Source organism: Arabidopsis lyrata (assembly GCF_000004255.2).
Source record: "Arabidopsis lyrata subsp. lyrata unplaced genomic scaffold ARALYscaffold_1, whole genome shotgun sequence".
NCBI classification, from domain to species: Eukaryota; Viridiplantae; Streptophyta; class Magnoliopsida; order Brassicales; family Brassicaceae; genus Arabidopsis; species Arabidopsis lyrata.
The window spans coordinates 32,244,018-32,264,477 of NW_003302555.1; the positions used below are offsets into that span (position 1 = coordinate 32,244,018).

Sequence of the window (20,460 nt, forward strand, 5' to 3'; positions counted from 1 at the left end):
AGCGGAGTTGAAACTTGGGCAAGAACAATAAAACGGAGTACCAAACATCGAACAATGGTACCATAGTGGTGAACGGTCGTGTATGTGTGCCGAATGACAAAGGTTTGAAGGGGGAAATCCTTAAAGAAGCGCACCAATCAAAGTTCTCGATTCACCCCGGGTCCAATAAGATGTACCGAGACCTAAAAAGGTATTACCATTGGGTGGGAATGAAGAAGGATGTAGCCGAATGGGTTGCCAAGTGTTCGACGTGCCAACTTGTCAAGGCGGAACATCAAGTACCAAGTGGGTTAGTACAAAACTTACCCATGCCCGAATGGAAATGGGACCATGTAACAATGGACTTTGTTACTGGGTTGCCTACGGGGATAAAGTCTAAGCACAATGCGGTTTGGGTGGTGGTGGACAGATTGACTAAGTCCGCACACTTCATAGCAATTTCCGAAACGGATGGAGCCGAAGATATAGCCGCAAGGTATATCGAGGAGATAGTACGATTACACGGAGTGCCGGTAAGCATTGTGTCGGATCGTGATACATGGTTCACATCGCATTTCTGGAAGGCTTTTCAAAAAGCCTTAGGAACGAGGGTGAACTTAAGTACTGCTTACCACCCGCAAACGGATGGGCAATCTGAACGGACGATTCAAACCCTTGAGGACATGTTGCGTGCATGTGTCTTAGATTGGGGTGGGAATTGGGAGAAGTACTTAAGGTTGGTGGAATTTGCCTATAACAATAGCTATCAAGCTAGTATTGGTATGTCACCTTACGAAGCGTTATACGGACGAGCATGTCGGACACCGCTATGTTGGACACCAGTGGGCGAACGCATGTTGTTCGGTCTAAAGATTATGGATGAAACCACCGAAAAGATGAAGTTCCTAAAGATCAAACTAAAGGAAGCACAAGACCGACAGAAAAGCTATGCGGATAAGCGTCGTAAGGAGTTGGAATTCCAAGTAGGAGACTTGGTGTATCTTAAGGCCGTAACGTATAAGGGTAAAGGACGATTTTCAACAAGGAAAAAGTTGAGTCCAAGGTACGTTGGCCCATACAAGGTGATCGAACGAGTAGGGGCTGTGGCATACAAACTCAAACTTCCGCCGAAGTTAGATGCGTTTCACAAGGTTTTCCACGTTTCACAACTAAGGAAATGCCTAAGTGAACACGAGGAGCGAGTAGAAGATGTTCCTTCGGAGTTAAAAGAAAACTTAACGGTGGAAGCAAATCCAATTCGGATCGTTGATCGAATGGAAAAGGGGACAAGGCGGAAAAAGATAAGCATGATAAAAGTGTTATGGGATTGTGGAGGCCGCGAAGAAACTACTTGGGAAACCGAAAATAAAATGATGGCTGATTTTCCTAAGTGGTTTAGAGAGATGGGTAAAGATCAACTTGAGTCGGATTCGGGGACGAATCCCATTCAAGGGGGGGAGACTTGTAACGCCCGCGATCCTCAATAGGATCGTCGGATGAGACTTGGTCCGAGAAAAGGAGGAGAAACTCGGACAAGTCTAGATTGGAGCTGCCCATCAGCTCGGATAAGGAGAATAATGAACGTTAAGTAGCCAAACCAGCTCCCGTATAGCTCAACTAAGCTCGAAGTACTTCCGGGTAGCTTAGCTAAGCTCGGGTAACTTTCGAGTAGCTCAGCTAGCTCGACCAGCTGCCGGATAGCTCAGCTAAGCTTGGGTAACTGTCCGACGGTTGGACGGTTAGGCGGTTACGAAAGGACGGTTGGGCGGTTACGGAAGAGCGGTTGGGCGGTTACGGATGACGGTTACCAATGGGCGGTTATGGACCGAATGGGCGCCTTCTAGAGAACGGTTAGAGAAACGGTTTGTGAACGAAACTCTATAAATACAAGGCGTTTGGGACGATTTCAGACACGGAAAAACTGAGGGAAAAATACAGAAACTCTCGGAGAACATCTTGAGAGAAAACACTTAAGAGAGAGTTACGATCGGTGCGATCGAAGGTGAGATGGTTCTAGACTTTGTGTCCGAACCTAAGGAGATTTGATACGTACGATCTAGCATAGGGATTGTTCCGATGACTTAGAAGAAGTCCGGAACGATTAGGGTGATATTGTAGTATCGGGGAATCATTCATATCATGCATAAACTTGGTTCGAATGGCGGATCGGTTGAAATGGGGATGCGGCTCGGCGGAGGATCGGCGGATCTGTGAAGATCTACCGTGAATCGGCCGAACTGATGCGCATACTTCCACTCTCCGATCTGTTCTTCGTTCCGGGTGGTTAAAAGGCCTAGAGAGCATTGCATGGACTTGCATATAATAAGTAAAACGGATACTTATGCCTCTTTGACTTTCAGGAAAGGATGGTGATCGTGGGAAGGACTTGGCTTAGGCGTGAGAGACTCAAGGCCGGGAAGATAGGTGGTGATGAATCGGGTAGAATAGGATCGATTATATGACTTGTAATAGCTTATATGCAAACTCATAAGTTGTATCGAATCCTTTTAAGTATCTAATAAAGTATCCGATTCTTTGTTTACTCTATTATCGCATATTGACTCTAAGTAATGAATCTCAGAATATCGTAAATCGGATTGTCTTAAGGAAATGGCCCTAAAATTTGACTAAGGATCAGATCACTTAATGATTTGGTCGGAGAGAACCTCTCCGGACTTAGGCAGTCCGGTTCGGGGTCTTTCAGATATGACAGGACTGGTTGTCCTTCTTTTATAACCCTGCCGGGTAGGGCATACCCTGACGGTTTTTACCGGTTCTGCCCTTGAATATGACGACGTGGCAGGCCTATGAGGCGGTGATATTGCCTGGGCTTTATCGTTTCTGGGCCTGGGTCTCTCCGAAACCCCTCTTTTTTGGAGCGTGCTTCCTTTCTTGAATTGGGCCTTGTATCCCAAAAGCCCAATTCTTCCCTCAACAGTTGCCCCCCAATCATGACTCATCGTTTCTTGCGAGGGTCATGATTGCTTTCCTTGTTCCCGATGCGCGTGTGAGGTCGCCCCTCTTCGCACTATTTTGGATTTCCGAGTTTCAACGACGCGCGCGCGTGCGAGGGACTCGAGGATTGATTCGGCTGATACTGCTCCCAATGTTCGGAGATCGAAGCGTCTCTCGCGTGTGGAGCCGTTTTAGGTCGTAATTATCGTCTAACTTCGTAGGTGTAATGATTACTTCTTTTCGTCATTCAGATTCTATAAATACCTCTACCCTTCTCGTTCATTTCTCATTCTTCCTCCTCTGCTAAAGGTATAATCCTCTCCTCTCTATTTCGATTTCTCTCATCCCTTCTCTCTTTTTTTTATGATGTCGTCCGATGCTAGCTCTCGCGGGTCGGTTTCCAATCATCTCTGCTCTCGTACATCGTCGGATTCTTTGGATCGTACACCAAATGTTGATCGATTTCGAGCGAATTCTTTCGATGACGACCTGGAATCTGATTCTTTCCCCCGTAGGAGGAATTCATCTAGGTCGTCCGACGCCGGTTCATGGGCATCTGCAGCCGAACTGAAGCGTCGTGAATCATCTTCTCAGCGTGATCTCGTTGGGGCGACCTCGATTGTCCCCTTTGTTCCACGTTTGATTGACGAGGACATCGGTGATATTAAATTTGACGAACCAGAAGTGGAGATTGGGTATGCCGACATGCCCTTCGGCGTTGCGGGGCCGACCCCCTACCATGTCGATTTTTTGGGGCCGAGCCGGACAAGCGTCGAGACCCTTGCGTATACTCTTCACTACTGTGACGCTCCATCTTCGATAGAAGTTCGTGTCCCGACCCTATCTGAGCGACCTTGGTCCGCTCCAGACGGCTTCCTTTGTGTCTATGAGAGTTTCTTTACGGAGTGCGATCTTACATTTCCGATTCCGAGCTTCCTGCTTGAGTATGTAGCGAGGCGGGAGATGGCTCTTTCTCAGCTCTCTGTTGCTGCCATCCGGAATGCGATAGGCCTGGTTCGGCTGGCGAATAGGTGCGGCGTGGTTGTCCGTTCATCTCATTACGAGGAGGTGACCAAGATTAAGAGCCTCAGCAAGAAAAAGCCGGGCTTACACTACGTTCAGTCATCCACGACTCCTAAGCTTGTCGACGAGGCCAAGAGCAAAACTAGCGACTGGTCGGCTGGATATTTCTTTGTTAGGATTTCTGCAGAATCTGTTGAGGACGTTAGGATTCCGATCTATACAGGGTAGAAAATTTCACCCGGTAGCTTGAGCTCGTCTTCCGCCCTCACACTTCTTCTTTGGTTGCTTTCGATTTTCTTATATCCTTTTTTTTTTATGTAGCTCGTTTCCCGACGATATTTGATCCATTTCCCGAGCAGCTCAAGAAGGATCTCGAAAAGATTCGCGCTGAGGGTACGTATATCTGGCCATCTACTAACAAAGTTGCTTGCCGCCCTTCTCGGAATCCTTCACGTGGTTGCCGAGGTTCTTCTCGTCGAGGGCCTATTCGTCAAAGTTCCAAAGTTTCTGCTCCTCAAAAACCAGGTAACGCATATATCGTTCGCCTCTGCGGGTTTTTGTTCCCTTGGCTCATATTTTTCTGATTTTAGGTCGTAAAGCAATGGGAAAGTTCGACCTGAGTGTGGTCCCGGATTACGCCAGTCGTTACAAGGAGAAGAGGCCGGCCACGGAGACTCCCGCGGCAAAGCCATCTCGTTTAGAGGAGCGACAAATGAGGGAGGCCCTGAAGAAGAGTCTCTTAGATCAGGGAGGGCGTCAAGCCTTCCAGGCCGGAAGTTCTCGACCGTTGAGCCCTAACTCCGAGAGGGTAAAGAAGAACGAGATGCTCGCAGCTCGTTTAACTCAGCAGGCTGGTGGAGGCGACCGAGTTGCGATCCTTCCCCCAAGTGATGATCTTCGAGCCGTAGGAGCCCGGAGTGGCTCAGTCGAGCCTCAGAGCAGGAAGAGGCCGGCTAATACGGGAGCTCGTCCGATTGCCCAGAAGAGGCCTCGGGTCGCCGACCACCGGTGGTCGTATCGCTATGTTGATAGGGATGTTCCCTTTACATCTAATGCGGACGCCTGTGCTGCTTTGTTCCGCGAGATGGGTCACGGCCCCGGCTCGTTCCCTCTAATTGAGGATCTTCGGTAGCGGGATGCGTATACCGAGGCGGCCAAGAAATCATGCGAGGTTATTACTATTATTATATATATATATATATATATGTGTATATATATATTTTTGTTACCCTTCCTCGGTCGATTGTTTATATATATATTTTTATCAGGCGACTTTCGCGATGAACCGCATGGTTCATCTCTACGAGCGCCGAGTTCGTCGGCTTTCGACCGAGAACCCAAATTCGAGTGATTATCAGGCTGCCATTGCTACGGAGAAGGAGCGGGTAGATCAGGTCTCGCGAGAGTTGGGTGTTGTTAAGGACGAGGCGGTGAAGCTTAGGGAGAAAGTCAACCTTCTCGATCATCACCGGAATGGGCTGATTGCGGAGAGGGACCGTTTGAGCACCGAAGTGGAGGCAGAGAAGGCTCGGTATGACAAGCTCGCTGTGATCCTCCGTTCCGAAAAAGCCAGACTGCGAGAACGTCGTGCTGAGTACGGCGAGTACTGTAGAGGTAAAGCTCTTGCGAAGATGGCCCGGCTGTTTCAGGCTCGTCTCACCCGTCTACAGGCTCATGTTGAGGATACCGGTGCCGCGCAGCCCACTCTTCTGCTTTATAACCAGGCAGTCGGGAATCTCGGTTTTCTGAAAGCTCTAGTGGAAGACGGCAAGGTCGTCATTAAGTCAGAGGAAACGCTCTCCAGGGTTGAGGCCGACGTGGCGCAGTACAGAGCTGATCTTGCGGCCTTCAACATGACTGAACTTCAGGATGGCGATTTTGACGCCTATACCCTCTTTGCGGACCGGAACAAGGTTACTGAGAACCTTCAGTATGCCGCCTCGGCTGCCAGTGGTAAGGACTTCGTCGGAGATGACGAGGTCGAAGAAGATGCCGTTGATCAGGATACTTAGCAGGAGGTCGTAGTTGAAGCTCGTGAGACCGGGGCCGAACTTCAGGATGGGGGTGGTCTTGAGACCGAGGCCACAGGCGCTGAGCGGACTGGCGACGGCCAGGAGGCTCCACGGGTGGCTACTCCGTTAGCTCAGGTTGTCCAAGACGGGGATGACATTGATATCGAAGGCTGACCGCGAGGTCATTTTTTTTTAAGTTGTTGTCGTTTTATCGGAGAGATCAAGCCGTTCGTAGTTCACATTACATAGAGAGGCATCGGTAAGACCGAGCTACCTTTTTTTTTTTTTTTTTTTTTTTTTTTTTTTTTTACATATATAAGGAGAGTGAGGTCGTCAGTAGTAGTATCGCTTGAGGTGCATGGAGTTCCAAGTTCGTGGGACTTCGGTGCCGCTCATGGTGAGGAGTTCGTAGTCGCCGGGGCGAACTATCTTCGAGACTTGGTACGGCCCTTCACAGTTTGCTCCTAGTTTGCCGGCGCTGAGTTCAGCTGTATTTTCGAAGACTTTCCTGAGTACAAGGTCGCCGACGTCGAAGTGGCGGTTGTGTACTTTCTTGTTGTAGTATCGGGCGGCAGCAAGCTGGTAGTTTTGAACTCGGCATAGTGCGGTGTTGCGCATTTCCTCAAGTTCGTCGAGTCTGTCAAGCATCATCTGGTCGTTGAGGTCGGGATGGACTGCCATCATAGAACGCCGAAGACTTGAGTATCCGACCTTGGCTGGAGCCATTGCTTCCATGCCGTAAGCTAGCGCAAATGGTGTTTGCGTGGTGGCGCTGCGGGGTGTAGTTCGGTACGCCCAAAGTACTCCGTCTAGTTCGTCTGCCCATACTCCCTTTTTGTCGTCGAGGCATTTTTTGAGGCCGGCTTCGGCTTGTCCGTTGCCTTGCGGGTATCTCGGTGTGGACTTGTTTAGACGAATTTTCCAGCTCGCACAGAAATTCTCGAATGTCAGCGAGATAAATTGCGAGCCATTATCGGTGATGATTTCGTATGGAAGGCCGTGTCGGCATATTATATATTTCCAAACGAAGTTCTGGACATCCTTGGCTCGTATTGCCGCGTACGATTCGGCTTCCACCCATTTAGTAAAGTAATCCGTCATGACTAGAATGAACGGTTTTTATCTGGAGGCCGGTAGCGGGCCGACGATATCCATGGCCCACCTCATGAACGGATATGGTGCCGCACCGACCTTGAGTAGTTCGGTTGGTCAATGAATCGAGGGTGCGTGTCTTTGACATTGGTCGCACTTAGCCGCGAAGTCCTTACAGTCCGATATCATGGTCGGCCAATAGAACCCTAGCTTTTTGATTTGTAATGCGAGAGCTCGTCCGCCGGAGTGGTTGCTGCCGGCCCCCATGTGTGTTTCCTTCATTATTTCTGCGATATCCTCGCCGTGTAAGCAGTTCAGCCATGCTCCGGTTGCGCTGAGCTTTAGGAGGCAATTTTCCAAGGTCGTGTACTTTGCGGCTTTGATGCGTAATCGACGTGCTGCCCATTTATCTGTTGGGACCGTTCCGTCGGTGAGGAAATCGCGTATTTCGACCCGCCAGTCGGTTGGGTCGGCTGCGTCTGGATCGTGATTTGTTCCGACGAAATTGACAATATCGATTGCTTCGATGCTTGGTCGGTTTACGCTTTCCACCGGGATAACACGTCGTAGTTCGGGTTCCGACGTCGATGCTAATGCGGCGAGAGCGTCAGCCGGCGCGTTTATCTCCTCGCGGGATTTTTGTTAGTTCGAAATGTGTAAACTGTGAGGATAACTTCTTGACGACCTTGAGGTACGCCTCCATAGTGTCGTTTTTGGCTTCGTATTCACCGCTAAATTGATTTGCGACGAGCTGTGAGTCCACGTATGCTTGGACTCGTTTGATCTTCATTCCTAGAGCGAGACGTAGACCGGCAATGAGTGCTTCATATTCGGAGACATTATTTGTTGCCGTGAAGCGCAGACGAAACGATTGCTCGATTATTTCCCCGGTTGGTGAGACCAGTCGTATGCCGATTCCAGAGCCATACGATGACGAGGACCCGTCGGCGTACAGCGTCCTAACGCCGTTCTGAGGGTCACCTGGCTCGGGGTTGCCGCTTAGGTTTTTCGGAATGAGCGGTAGTTCAATAAGGAAGTCGGCTAACACTTGCGATTTCATTGCTAGTCGGGTTCTGAAGTCCATATCGTATTCGCTGAGCTCGATTGCCCATTTAGCCATTCTCCCGGACTGGCTCGGACTGTGTAAGGCGGTTCGTAGTGGTTGGTCTGTGAGAACGGCGATTGTGTAGGATTGAAAGTAGGGAAGTAATTTACTGGCCGATGTTACGACCGCTAGCGCAGCTTTTTCCATTGTGGGATAGCGTGTCTCGGCTTCGATGAGGGACTTGCTGACGTAAAAGATCGGCTTCTGGTCGCCTCGGTCATTTTTAACAAGCACACCGCTCACGGCCGAGCTTGATACCGCGATGTATAGAAATAGCGTTTCACCGTTTTCTGGCTTAGCGAGAACCGGGGGCGTCGTGAGGTATTGTTTGAGTTCGTTAAAAGCATTTTTGCTCGCCTCATCCCATGCAAACTTGTCCTTCCTTTTTAAGAGGTTATAGAAGGGTAAGCACTTGTCCGTCGATCTGGCGATGAAGCGGTTGAGAGCGGCGATCCGTCCTGTTAGTCGCTGCACCTCGCGTGCGTTCTTTGGAGAAGGCAGATCGAGGATTGCACGAATTTGCTTTGGGTTAGCCTCGATCCCCCTTTGCGTGACCATGTACCCCAGGAACTCGCCGGATGTTACGCCGAACGTGCATTTCGCGGGGTTTAATTTCATATTGTATTCGTTCAGCACGTCGAAGCATTGGCTTAGGTGTCGGACATGGTCAGCTGCTACTAGAGATTTTACCAGCATATCGTCTATGTAAACTTCGATGGTTCGTCCAAGCTGATCAGCGAACATCTTATTTACCAAACGTTGGTACGTCGCACCGGCGTTTTTGAGGCCGAATGGCATCACCTTGTAGCAATAGGTTCCTCGGTCTGTGATGAACGAGGTCTTTTCCCAATCATCTCTGTGCATGAGGATTTGATTGTATCCCGAGAATGCATCCATGAAGGACAGGAGTTCGTTCCCGGCGGTCGCTTCGACTATCCTGTCGATGTGAGGGAGCGGGTAGCTATCTTTTGGGCACGCCTTATTGAGGTCGGTAAAGTCTACGCAAACATGCCATTTGCTGTTCTTCTTCTTTACAACGACCGGGTTCGCTAGCCATTCCGGATATTTTACCTCAGTTATCGAGCCAGCCTTCAACAGCTTGTCGACTTCGTCATTTACGGCCATGGCTCGCTCCGGTCCCAATTTTCGCCTTTTCTGCTTTACCGGTTTATAGGTTGAGTCGACGTTAAGCTCGTGCGTAACGATCATAGGGTCGATGCCTATCATGTCGTCTACGCTCCAGGCGAACGTTTTAGAATTCTTTTTTAGAAATGCGATGAGTGGTTCTTTAACCGATGGTACTATCTCGGCCCCGATTGCGACGCATCTTGTCTTATCCGTCTCGTCAATATTCACTTGTTCTGTCCTGCTCAGTTGAGGCTCTTCAAGGGACTTTTTTAGGGTCGGAACGGTCGACGATGCTGGCATCGTTAATTGCTATAACTTCTTAGCGACGCGGTTCTTGTGTTCGATGAGAAAACATGTTCTTGCGATCTGTTGATTCCCTCTCAAGGTGAACACTCCGTTGTGCGTTGGGAACTTGATGCACTGGTGGTATGTGGACGGGATCGCCTGCATTTGATGCATCCAGGGTGTCCCCAAAATAACGTTGTAAACTGCGGGCTTGTCAACTACGCCTAACTTGACCCACGAGATCGTTCCTCCGACGAATACGGGCAACTTGATCGTTCCGATTGTCATTACGAAGTCACCATCGAATCCGGCCAACAGGCACGATATGGGTTTTATTTGCCGGTCGTTGACATTCATTATAGCCAAAACGTCCTTGAAGATGAGGTCGACTGAGCTTCCAGTATCGATGAGCACCCTAGTTACTCGGCTATCGCCGATAATGAGTTCGACGACGAGAGGATCGTTATGCGGTGTATCGACGCCCTCCAGGTCGGATTGGGTAAACGATATGGGTTCATCGACGGGCGTGGTTGGTGGTGCGCTCGTGGACGGCCATACTTCCTTCATTTCAGCTTTTTTACGATGTTGTTTGATTGACCGAACAGAATCGTTGCAGTTTTGCAGTCCGCCCATTATCATTCGGATCTGTCTGACGACCACTGGAGCTTCGGCTGGCGCCTTCCCATTCCGAGGTCTTTTGGCGGGATCATTCGCATCCTCGACTTCCTCGGTTTTCGCGGGATCATTCGCATCCTCGACTTCCTCGTTACGCTTTTGATTCTTACCTCCTTGGGCGCGGTCGCACTCGATCGCGATGCTTCCGCTCTTATATCTTGCCATCAGCAAGCTTTGCAGATACCGGCAATCCTCAGTGGCGTGTGCTCTACTTTTATGGTATTCACAGAATATTGACGTCGATGCCGGGGAATCGGTGTCCCTTACGTATTTGTTCCATGGCCTTGGCGATGGTGTCTCGCTGTTAACGACGAAGGTCGTAGTTCGTCGTGCCTGGCCGATGTTACCTTTGGAATGTTGCTTTGGCTCGGCGTTGTTTGCTGTGTTAGGTATGGCCGAAGCAGTCTCCTTGGTTACGGATGTTTTGGGCGGATTATGCTTTTTGGCTAGAACGAGCCGCTCCTCTTCGAGCTCGATATACCGCGAGGCTCTATGAAGTGCGTCCTCGAGAGTGTTCGGAGCATGAAGAGTGATATCGTCTCTGTACTTTGAATCGTACCAGACGGCGTTGCGTAGGGCTACTATCGCGGCCTCGTCAGGGATGGTGATTTTGGTTACTACCACCTTGAAGCGATCGATGAACGATCGGAGTGATTCCTTGGGGCCTTGCGATAGGGACCACAGGTCGGCGTTGGACGTCTAGTTCTCGATGAGAGGTGAATAATGCTTTAGGAAAGACGACGACAATTGGTTGAAGCTGCTGATTGTGTTTGGCTTTAGGCGGGAGAACCAGTTGAGAGCCGGGCCCGTGAGATGTTCGATGAAGATCTGGCACCGCCCTGCTTCGAAGTTTTCTGGAGTCAGCTCGGCGCGGTTAATCGCGACGCTGAAAGATTGCAGGAATTCCTTAGGGTCGCCTTTTCCGTTGTACCTTTCCAATTTGATTTTTTTTGATCCGCGGACGGAAACGCTTGTGATTCTTCGGGTGAAAGCGGTTTGCTGAGTTTCCTCGAGTACGCGGTCGAGTTCTGGAGCCGAGCTAGTGGCACGCTGAATTTTCGAGCTCATTTCCAGGACAGCGCGTCTTAGTTCGGCGATCTCCGTATCTCGCAGATTGGTGCTGCCCATGGTTTGGACGGGCTGAGCTGCCTGGGGACGTCCGGGGAGTTCTGGAGTGTAGACCGCGTTTGCACTTCGACTCGTTTGCAGACGGTTGATCTCGTCCATGGAGAACGCTTGAGCCGCGGCCAGAGATGCGAACCGAGCATCTGTTCGTGCGTCCTGTCGACCTAGATGGTCGAGGATGTTCTGGAGCAGTCGGTTTGGCTCGGCGGGAGTTGGTGCTGTAGCGTGCCGTTCTGCACGGGTTTCCTCGAGGTTCGTTGGACGTCGTCTGCTGGGAGAGGTTGGTTCGCCTTCCTCCTGGTGTGCCGGGGGCGTTTCGTTCCTTACTGCTTCTGCTGGCCCCTCGGGCGTCTGAGGTAACGATGCGGGAATAGCTACCGAGGTATGGGTAGCCTTCCTTGTCGGAAGTACTCCTAGCGGGATCGGCGTCACTGTCTCTCCTCCCGTGGAGGATGCGTTGTCGTCTCGGACGCCCGTGCTGGTTCCCTGGTTTCCATCGGTTGCCATCGTGTTGTCGCCGGCTCGTTTTGTTGACTGGAGAAATCTCTGAGCTATCCCCCTACCTGGCGCGCCAACTGTTGATGCACGAATCACACAAGTACGAAATAGGGTTTCTCTAGGGAAGTAAAAAGAATCTCCCAAAACAATTCGAGCCGAGAGTTCGAATGGCGTTAGGTGAGCCGAAATGAATGACTTCGGATTAAAGATTTTAGGTCGTTGATGAGGCCGAACTGTAGGTCGTATTCCGAGCTGAGTGAAGCTTGAGGTCGCTTTCCTTTTCTAGATTGAGATCGCTTCTTCGTATCCTAGCCGAGTTCTTCGTGTCCTAGCCGAGCTCTTCGTAACCTTGCCGAGCTCTTCGTGTCCTTGCCGAGCTCTTCGTGTCCTTGCCGTGTCAGCGTGATTCTCGATAGATGTGACAGGACTAGTCGTCCTGCTTTTATAACCCTACGGAGTAGGGCGTACCCTGACAGCTTTTACCGGTTTTACCCTTGGGTCTGGTGATGTGGCAGACCCGTAAGGCGGCGAGGTCGTCTGGGTTTTGATGCTTTTGGGCTTAAGGCCTGTTTCGTTGATGAGCTTCCTTTCTTGGATTGGGCCTTATATTTCTAAGGCCCAATTTCTCCCTCAACAAGAGTGTCTATAATCCGATCATCACTAAGATGTATCAAGGAGGAATGGACGAGGAATAAGCTCCTCCTGCCTCAGGTGGTGCTGGCCCCAAGATAGAGGAAGTCGACTAAGTTGTCTCTACTTACTTATTTGTGTTTTTTTTTGTAATGAATTCTCTCACTTTAGTGTTCAGTTTTATGTTTTACCTTTTTTTGAGCTAATTAAGTACTTTCTCTGTTTTGTGATCATTATTTCTCTTAAAAATGCCAAGTGGTTAGTAATTAATAGAGAGATTTCTTATAAAAATTGTTTGTATTTTTTTTTTCGTTTAATATATTTTTTTTTTTCAATTTTTTTATTGTTTTGTATTTTTTTCTATTTTTTCTATTTAATTTAGTTATTATATGTTAATTATTTTCTTTTAGTAGAATTGAAAATAAAATAGATATTTGATCTTTTAACACAAAAATTGTGTTATTCTAGTAAACCACAATATTTAGGTGTTAATCTAGTTATTTTTTTCTAGATTTGTGTTAAAATAAGTAAATTTGAGTAACATAATCTATGTCAATTTTTTCACGATACTACAAGGATTAAATTAGCTATTGACAAACAATCTAATACAAAAAGTGAGAAAACTCTGTTTTTTTATGCCCGAGCCATTGGGAATCTTATTAGTATTATTTGGTGCCGGATTTTGTAACATTTGTTGACAAGATTTCTCCATGAACTGAAACAACTAGATTCAAAGGTATCATCACTTTATAACCGTTGGGTTGATCTCAACCTAATTTTAATGGTCAAGAAAACATTATGGAACATAATTAAAGAACCTTACGAAGTCTTCATAACTAAAACCTAAGTAAATCTTTCTCTCTTATGCTCTAACTTTTTTGTTTCTTCTTTTTAGATAAAGTTGATATGTTGTATTTTTATCGGTATTGAGTTTTTATTTTATAATTTTTATTGAGTCAAAGTGTGTTTTTAGAGTTTTTTTAGTCATTTATCGAGTCTCTGAAGGTTTTAGGTTGCTTCGGAGGAAAACAAAATGTTTTGGGATATAAACACATATTTGGAGATGAAGATTCGTTTAGAAGTGTCAGACGTTTGGCCTCAGATAGAGGATTTTCCACCGTTAGAACTTTTTAAATATTTGACACAATCTTGATAAAGATTTTAGCTTGATTTTCCAAGTAATTTGAGGGAAATCTAACGGTACATTCAAGAGTTATACCAGAATTAATGAAGACAGGTCATCATGTCGAATATTTGAAGCACTTGCAAAGTTTGACACCAGTAACGCCAGATCGATCGGTCCACTTGTTGATTGATCGATCCACACCCTCTGACGGATTAGAATCACCTCCACACAATGCTGGATCAATCGGTCTACCAACCGGATCGGTCGTTCCAGTCCTGACACCCAGTTTCGGTTTTTCTTTACCAGTTTTATTTCTTATTTCTTGTAATTAGGTATAAAAACCCAGACACCTATTTTTCACATTCGCGTTTCTTTCTGCAATTATATTGAGAGCTTTTTTGTAAGCCATCACCTTTGGGATTAGAGATTCATCTTTTTGACAATTTGGAGAAGATTTCTAAACCCTATTTCATTTATATTCAATTGAATCATGTTTTCCTTTACTTCTATTTGTCTTATTTCTTTTGCAATGAGTGAGTAGTTCTTCAATTAGGTTTTAGGGTTCTAAGTAGAAGAGTCAATTAATTAGTGAATAGCTTGCCATTAGGAATTCTCTATCCATAGGTGCTTCGATTTACATGTTCTCAATACTAGAATAGGATTGATCTCCCTGTTTTAAAACATAGGGTTTTTTATACATCAAAAGTGTTCGATAGAATGCTTGAACGAAATTAAATTGAACAATGTGTTTCTAGCCAACGAGAGTTGATATTAGAACGCATTGTGAACCAAATCATCCAACTCGATAATGAGAATTTGATTAGGAAACTACAAATGCGAGTTTAATAGTCGAGTAGTCAAATTTAGTGACTAATGTCTTGAGAGATTGTTAGTCTAGATCGTGTTCATGTTTGAGAGCGGTTTTTCATAACTTAATTCTTTTTTCGATTATTCCGTTAGTCATTGTCCTTTGAAATACTCTAACGCCCAATGTCTTTAATTCATAATTCTAATCGTTAATTTATTTGCATTTTTATTTACAAATCTGAAAACCAAACAAACAATCTCTTTCGCTTTAGCTAAGAATGAGTCTCGGAAATTTTTAGTGTACCATTGGTCTTTGTGGATCAACCTCGAATATACTACTTTGCGATTAAGTGTATCGAGTAATTATTCGAACAATCAAAAGATTTTTCTGTTAGTGTAATAACGGCGGGTAAAGGAGAAGGTGAGCTTAAAATCCCCCAAGCATTCAAGATATCAATGCTCATATTTTTTGTAGTGGATCGAAGATAACCTGTTGACAGGTGAGCTTCCAGCGTCCCTTGGGACGCTTTGCAGACTAAAAATGTTCTACCTACTGGGAAACCTCTTTGTTATAAATTATCATCAACATAAAATATTGAGTCCTATGGGTTCTACTCTTCATCAAGAAGTGAAATAAATAGGATCCTAAATTTCTTTAATTTGTTTTCAATTCTTCGTCAAGAAGTGAAGTAAATAGGATCCTAAATTTCTTTTTGAGGTTCGCTCTTTTTACTAAGAGCGACTAATCTTTACATTTAAGTTCGCTCTTCTTATTAAAAGAGATTAATCTTTACATTTAATTTTAAATTGCTATCGACATATATCTCTTAAAGAAATTTAGGATCCTATTTACACACTTCTTGATGAAGAATGGAACTCACATTTTTGTAATATCTTTCTAAAATGTGTTGATTATAATGTTTTTCAGCATTTACACTACAAGAAACAAGGGATTTAAAGTCATTTTATTAGGATCATTTTACTAAATGACCTTAAATTCTTAAACTATAAGGGATTTAGAGTCAGTTCAATAACTGACTTAATTATTTGATGTTAAATTCTAAAATCTATGGGCTTTTATAGCCCAAACGCTTTCACGAGAACCAAAATTAAATTCGATCTTCAAAGATCTTCTTCTCCAAAGCTTTCACGAGAACCAAATTCGATCATTCAAAATCAGAATCGAAGATCTTCAATTCCATCAAAATCGAGGAGCTTCGTTTCTCTGATTTCTTTGATTGAGGTAATTCTTCAATTTCTAATCCGTTAAGATTGATAGATTTCAAAGATCTTCAATTCCATCAAAATCTAATCCGTTAAGATTGATAGATTTCAAAGATCTTCAATTCCATCAAAATCTAATGCGTTAAGATTGATAGATTTCTGGTCGATTCGTTATAGCTCAACGCATTAGGAGTCAGATGTAGCTCAACACTTTTGTTTCGTTCAATCGTTTATTTATGGTCGATTCGTTATAGTTCAACGCATTAGGTGCTTAAAATTGTTTCTGGATTCTCTGATTATCAAATTATGAATATTATCTGCTTAAAATTGTTCTTTTACTTATGAACTTTCTCTGATTCTCAAATTATGAACATTAGCTGCTTAAAATTGTTTCCGGATTTGTCTTTTACTTATGAACATTGGCTGCTTAAAAACGATAATTGGATGATACTAAAATTATTTCAAGATTCTCAGAAAGTAATAATTGATTCATCAATTATTTTTCTATGTTTATGGTGTTCGATTTTCATTTCTATGGAAATCATCACAGTGTTTTGGTTATGGCTTGTAACTTAGTTGCAATTATTGGTTTAACTTTGAATGAACTTTATATGTTATAAGCTGAGAACTTTAATATGTCATATCTGATAATTAGTTTACTTGATTTTTAGAGTAAAATGGACAAGTCTTGGATAACAAAACACCGTTTATCTCAAGACTACATAAATGGAGTCAAAGAGTTTTTGGATTTTGCTTTTGGTTATAGTAAGACAGATATGATCAAATGTCCTTGTCAGCGTTGTTTTCTTGTTAAACACAAGAATAGGACTGAGATTGAGGGTGATTTAGTCTGTCACGGTTTTCTGCCTACGTATACAAATTGGTATCTCCATGGTGAAGAACTGGATTTTCAAGAGCAAGAAGTGAGACTAGAACATGAATCTGATGATGATCATGTTGAAAACCCGACTATGAATCTGCTTGGAGATGTTTTTCCAAGTATGAGTAATAGTTTTAACGATGATGCTGCTAGTATGCCTACTATGGAGGATCATTCAAAGCAAAATGAGGTGTTTGATGATTTGCTAGCAGACTGCAATGAAGCTTTGTATGAAGGGTGTCACTCTTTTAGCAAGTTATCATTCATGCTCAAGTTGTATCACATCAAGTGTATAACTAGAATCAGTGACAAAGGAATGTCAATGATACTCGACCTTTTGAAAGAAGCTTTTGAGCATGCAAAGTTGCCAAAATCTTTCAATGATATGAAAAAGATCATTCGAAAGTTAGGCTTTAACTATGAAAATATTCATGTCTGTCCTAATGACTGCATGCTCTTTTGGGGAGATGATGCATCTAGAGAGACTTGCAAAGTCTGTGAAAGTTCAAGGTGGAAGACATCTACAGTAGTTGATGAAACATTGGATAAAAAGAAGAAAAAGAAGCAACAAGCTGCTAAAGTGCTTAGATACTTTCCGCTGAAACCACGCTTGCAGCGTTTCTTCATGTCATCCAAGACTGCTAAATACATGAGGTGGCATGCTGATTCTGAGAAAAAGATTGGAGTGTTGTTGTTCACGTCCAACCAAGAGACTTGTATGATATGGAAGATCCTACTAGTTCAGATGAAATTCCTCCTCAAGTCGTCATTGAAGATCCTCCTATTCAAAGTTCAATGATTATATCTGATAATGTTTCTGATATTAGATTAGTGAGGCAAATAGAAGATCTTGAAAGTTCTCAGATTCCATCTGATTTATATGATAATATGGAGGTGATTATATTTGCTTGAATTTTGCTTGATGATTATGATTTTAAAAGTATTCTAACAATTATTTTCTATCTTTATATGTGTAGTATGTCTGAGACTGATTCTCAAGCTCCCCCTCCTCTTGGACCAGAATTAGCTAGTGGAAAATGGAGAGTTCGTGTCATAGGTTAGTTTCTTCTTTAGCTTTTTCATGTTTTAACTTCTTTTCATGTTTCAAGTGTGGGGCTTGCTAAATCGGCGGGTTATGGTTGATTTCAATAGAAGAGGACAGGTTATCAAAGATTCTGGAGGTTTGTTTGGTTCGTGGTTAGGTTCACTGAGTAATGATCTTAATATATTACCTATTAACTACACCGATTGGAGGAAAGTTCCCAATTACAGAAAAGAAATGGCTTGGAAAGTGATTCAGGTATTTTCATTACCTATTAACTATTAGACTTTACTTTGGATAAGCTCTCACCATCTTTTCTGTTCATTTTTACATTAACACAGAAAAAGTTCTGGTTTGATAATCCAAGGAGGAGGAAGAAATATGTTTTATCTGCATTAGGAGTCAGATGCAGAGACTTGAAACAACGCATTTGGATGAAGTACAGAAGAAATACTATAGAGGAAGCATTTGAAGCAAGACCAGGACTAATTCCTGAAGATCAATGGAAAGAATTTGTGGAAATGCAGTTCACTGATAAGGCTAAGGTAAAATCTATTCCACAACTACTTTATAGTTTATATATATCACATACAAATAACTATGTACTGCTTTGTTACAATATAGAGAGTGAGAGAGCGTAATATTAATAGTCGAAACAATCATAAAATGCCACATACACTTGGAAAAAAGAGTTTAGCAAGAAAAGCTAATGAGATGGTACGTTTAGTCAATCTTTATTCTGCATTAATTATTACTATGATTCTGTCAATCCTCTTTAACTTGGTGCAATTGTACATTTAGGAAGAGGAGACAGGCAAAGAACCAAATCGAGCTGAACTTTTTATTGCATCAAGGACTAGATCAGATGGAAGTTTATTGAGCAACGAAGCAAGAATCACTGTGGTAAGTTGTCAGCTTTGCTTTTAGATTGATGGTTGATCTCTGTAACTTTGAACTTGTAACTTGTCTGTTTTGTAACTTGTAACTTGCTGTTTCACTATGGTCAGTTTTGCTTTTAGATTGATGGTTGATCTCTGTAACTTGTAACTTGTCTGTTTTATATGCCTGATGATCTCTGTAACTTATGAATCTCTGTTTCATTATTTTTGCAGGATAAGCTTTCCCAAGTAATGACTGAGAATATACAAGATGAAGCATCCAATACTGAGTCTAGACCATATGATGCATTTGAACAAGTGTTTGGTTCTGAGCCTACAGGTCGAGTTCGATGTGTTGGACGTGGAGTAACACCGTCCAAGTATCTTTTGGATCAGGAATCTGTGATATCGTCTAATGCTGAGATTTTGGAGCTAAAGACCCGTTTGAAAGGACTTGAAGATAAGCTAGAAATCGTGACAGATGCTCTTTTTGTTCTTGTTAAATCGAAAACTGAAGGAAGATACTGAAGTAAGGTACTAACTCTCTTGTCTCTTGTCTCTCTCTCTCTCTCTCTCTTGTGTTGGAATTTGATATGAGTAGTGTTATAGGTAGTGTTGATTTGAGTAGTGTTATAGGTAGTGTTGATTTGAGTAGTGTTATAGGTAGTGTATAAAGCTAAGTTGTAGATTTCAGAGATACATTATAGATAGTGTTGTTGTCGTCTATAACCAAACTGAGACTACATTATATGTTTTTGTTTCAGTTCACAAGGGTACTAGAAGAAGAAGTGCATAGAAATTGGATGAGAACAAGGGTACTAGAAGAAGAAGTGCATAGAAATATGATCAGATATAGCATATCATATGTTTTTATTTTTATAGCTGAATAAGATATTCTTGTATCAGACTGTGATCAAATATTGTTTTCTATTTGACTTTGGAACATGAAAATATATAATGTTTTTGGTTATTGTTCCTCATTTTTTTTACAGTTTTAATTCAGACAAAAATTAAAGACACAAATGAAACTGAAATTCAGACAAAAACATAACTAGATTTCAGACAAGTAAATGGATTCAGACAAACTATAAAGCCCATTAAAAAAATATGGCCCATATTGATTTTTGACTTTAAGTTTGAAGTCACTTTTTGAAGTGTTTCTAAAAAACTTAGAGTCATCATTTGTTGTATCATTTTCAAAAATTACTTTATATTGTAGGGTCATTTAAAAACTGAGTTTAGGAAACTTGAAAAATGACTTTAAATCCCTTCTTTTTTGTAGTGTTAGATCAGCATATCTTATTATATAAAGTATGGTTTTCAAAGTCAATAACTCATAGGATCGTGACATGTGGCAATTTTAACGATCTCAGATTTTGACATGTGTAAAGCGCAAATTTCCTTTTATTAATTTTAAAACTAAAAAAAGATAATTGTAAGAAATTCTAAATTTTAAAAGGTAAAAAGATAATTATAAGGAAACTAAACAATTTTAAAAATGTCATTAAGATAATTATTATAAAAATGTATCTTATTGAATAGAAATATGTAAAAAGATAATTTCCTTTTATTAATTTTAAAAATATAAAAAGATAATTGTCAAAAAAAAAAAAATTTAAAGTAAAAAGATAATTATAAGGAAATTAACAATTCTAAAAAAAATAATTATTCTAAATACTCACTACTATATAAACAAATAGATAGTCTCCTACTTTTTCACCAAACCAAAATCTCTTCAAAAAAACACCATTGCTTACGGCATTGCTTCAACATCATTCTGTTTTGTCAATAGGTATGATGCCTCCGTGGCTACGTTATATTAATCTGTTTACAAAACCTAAGTCTACGTTATATTCCAAGTTTTTGTCAATATGTATCATGCATATGTTATATTTATATATTTACTAACCAAGTCGTTGTCAATACATTAACTTTACGTAACTAATATTATGTTTTCGCGTGTTACAAACATATTGGTTTTGGTTGTTACTTAAAC

At 43.1% G+C, this 20,460-nt stretch overlaps 3 protein-coding genes and 1 long non-coding RNA gene across 9 annotated transcripts in view; all 4 read left to right on the forward strand.

Moving 5' to 3' along the window:
• LOC9328017 (heat shock 70 kDa protein 18) overlaps positions 1 to 12,699 on the forward strand; it is a 22,203-nt gene extending 9,504 nt beyond the window's left edge. The window contains exon 3 of the mRNA XM_002891909.2: positions 12,518 to 12,699. Within this exon, the coding sequence (XP_002891955.2) occupies positions 12,518 to 12,572 (55 nt within the window). The 3' untranslated portion in view covers positions 12,573 to 12,699. The remainder of the gene's footprint in view (positions 1 to 12,517) is intronic.
• Positions 1,699 to 6,416, forward strand: LOC110224909. The gene is made up of 3 exons (XR_002329372.1): positions 1,699 to 1,709; positions 5,347 to 5,351; positions 6,293 to 6,416. It is a non-coding gene; the product is annotated as an uncharacterized LOC110224909 (long non-coding RNA).
• Positions 12,700 to 15,555: 2,856 nt separating the features above from the next.
• Positions 15,556 to 19,434, forward strand: LOC110224891. Of its 6 annotated transcripts, none has more exons than XM_021012637.1 (8): positions 15,556 to 15,683; positions 17,522 to 17,601; positions 17,697 to 17,844; positions 17,928 to 18,131; positions 18,211 to 18,303; positions 18,388 to 18,489; positions 18,699 to 18,998; positions 19,229 to 19,434. In XM_021012637.1, the coding sequence occupies exons 2-7, from the start codon at positions 17,582 to 17,584 to the stop codon at positions 18,990 to 18,992; spliced, it is 861 nt and encodes a 286-aa protein (XP_020868296.1). In that variant the 5' UTR covers positions 15,556 to 15,683; positions 17,522 to 17,581; the 3' UTR covers positions 18,993 to 18,998; positions 19,229 to 19,434. The 6 variants fall into 6 exon arrangements, with proteins under 6 accessions (XP_020868296.1, XP_020868299.1, XP_020868295.1 ...); XM_021012636.1 differs by lacking the exon at positions 15,556 to 15,683 and adding an exon at positions 16,915 to 17,438; XM_021012640.1 differs by lacking the exons at positions 15,556 to 15,683; positions 17,522 to 17,601 and adding an exon at positions 16,876 to 16,908 and having other exon boundaries at positions 17,804 to 17,844.
• LOC110224501 lies at positions 16,342 to 17,343 on the forward strand. Its single transcript, XM_021010597.1, has one exon. It carries the CDS (start codon positions 16,342 to 16,344, stop codon positions 17,341 to 17,343), a length of 1,002 nt encoding a protein of 333 aa, XP_020866256.1.
• Positions 19,435 to 20,460: the final 1,026 nt, after the last annotated feature.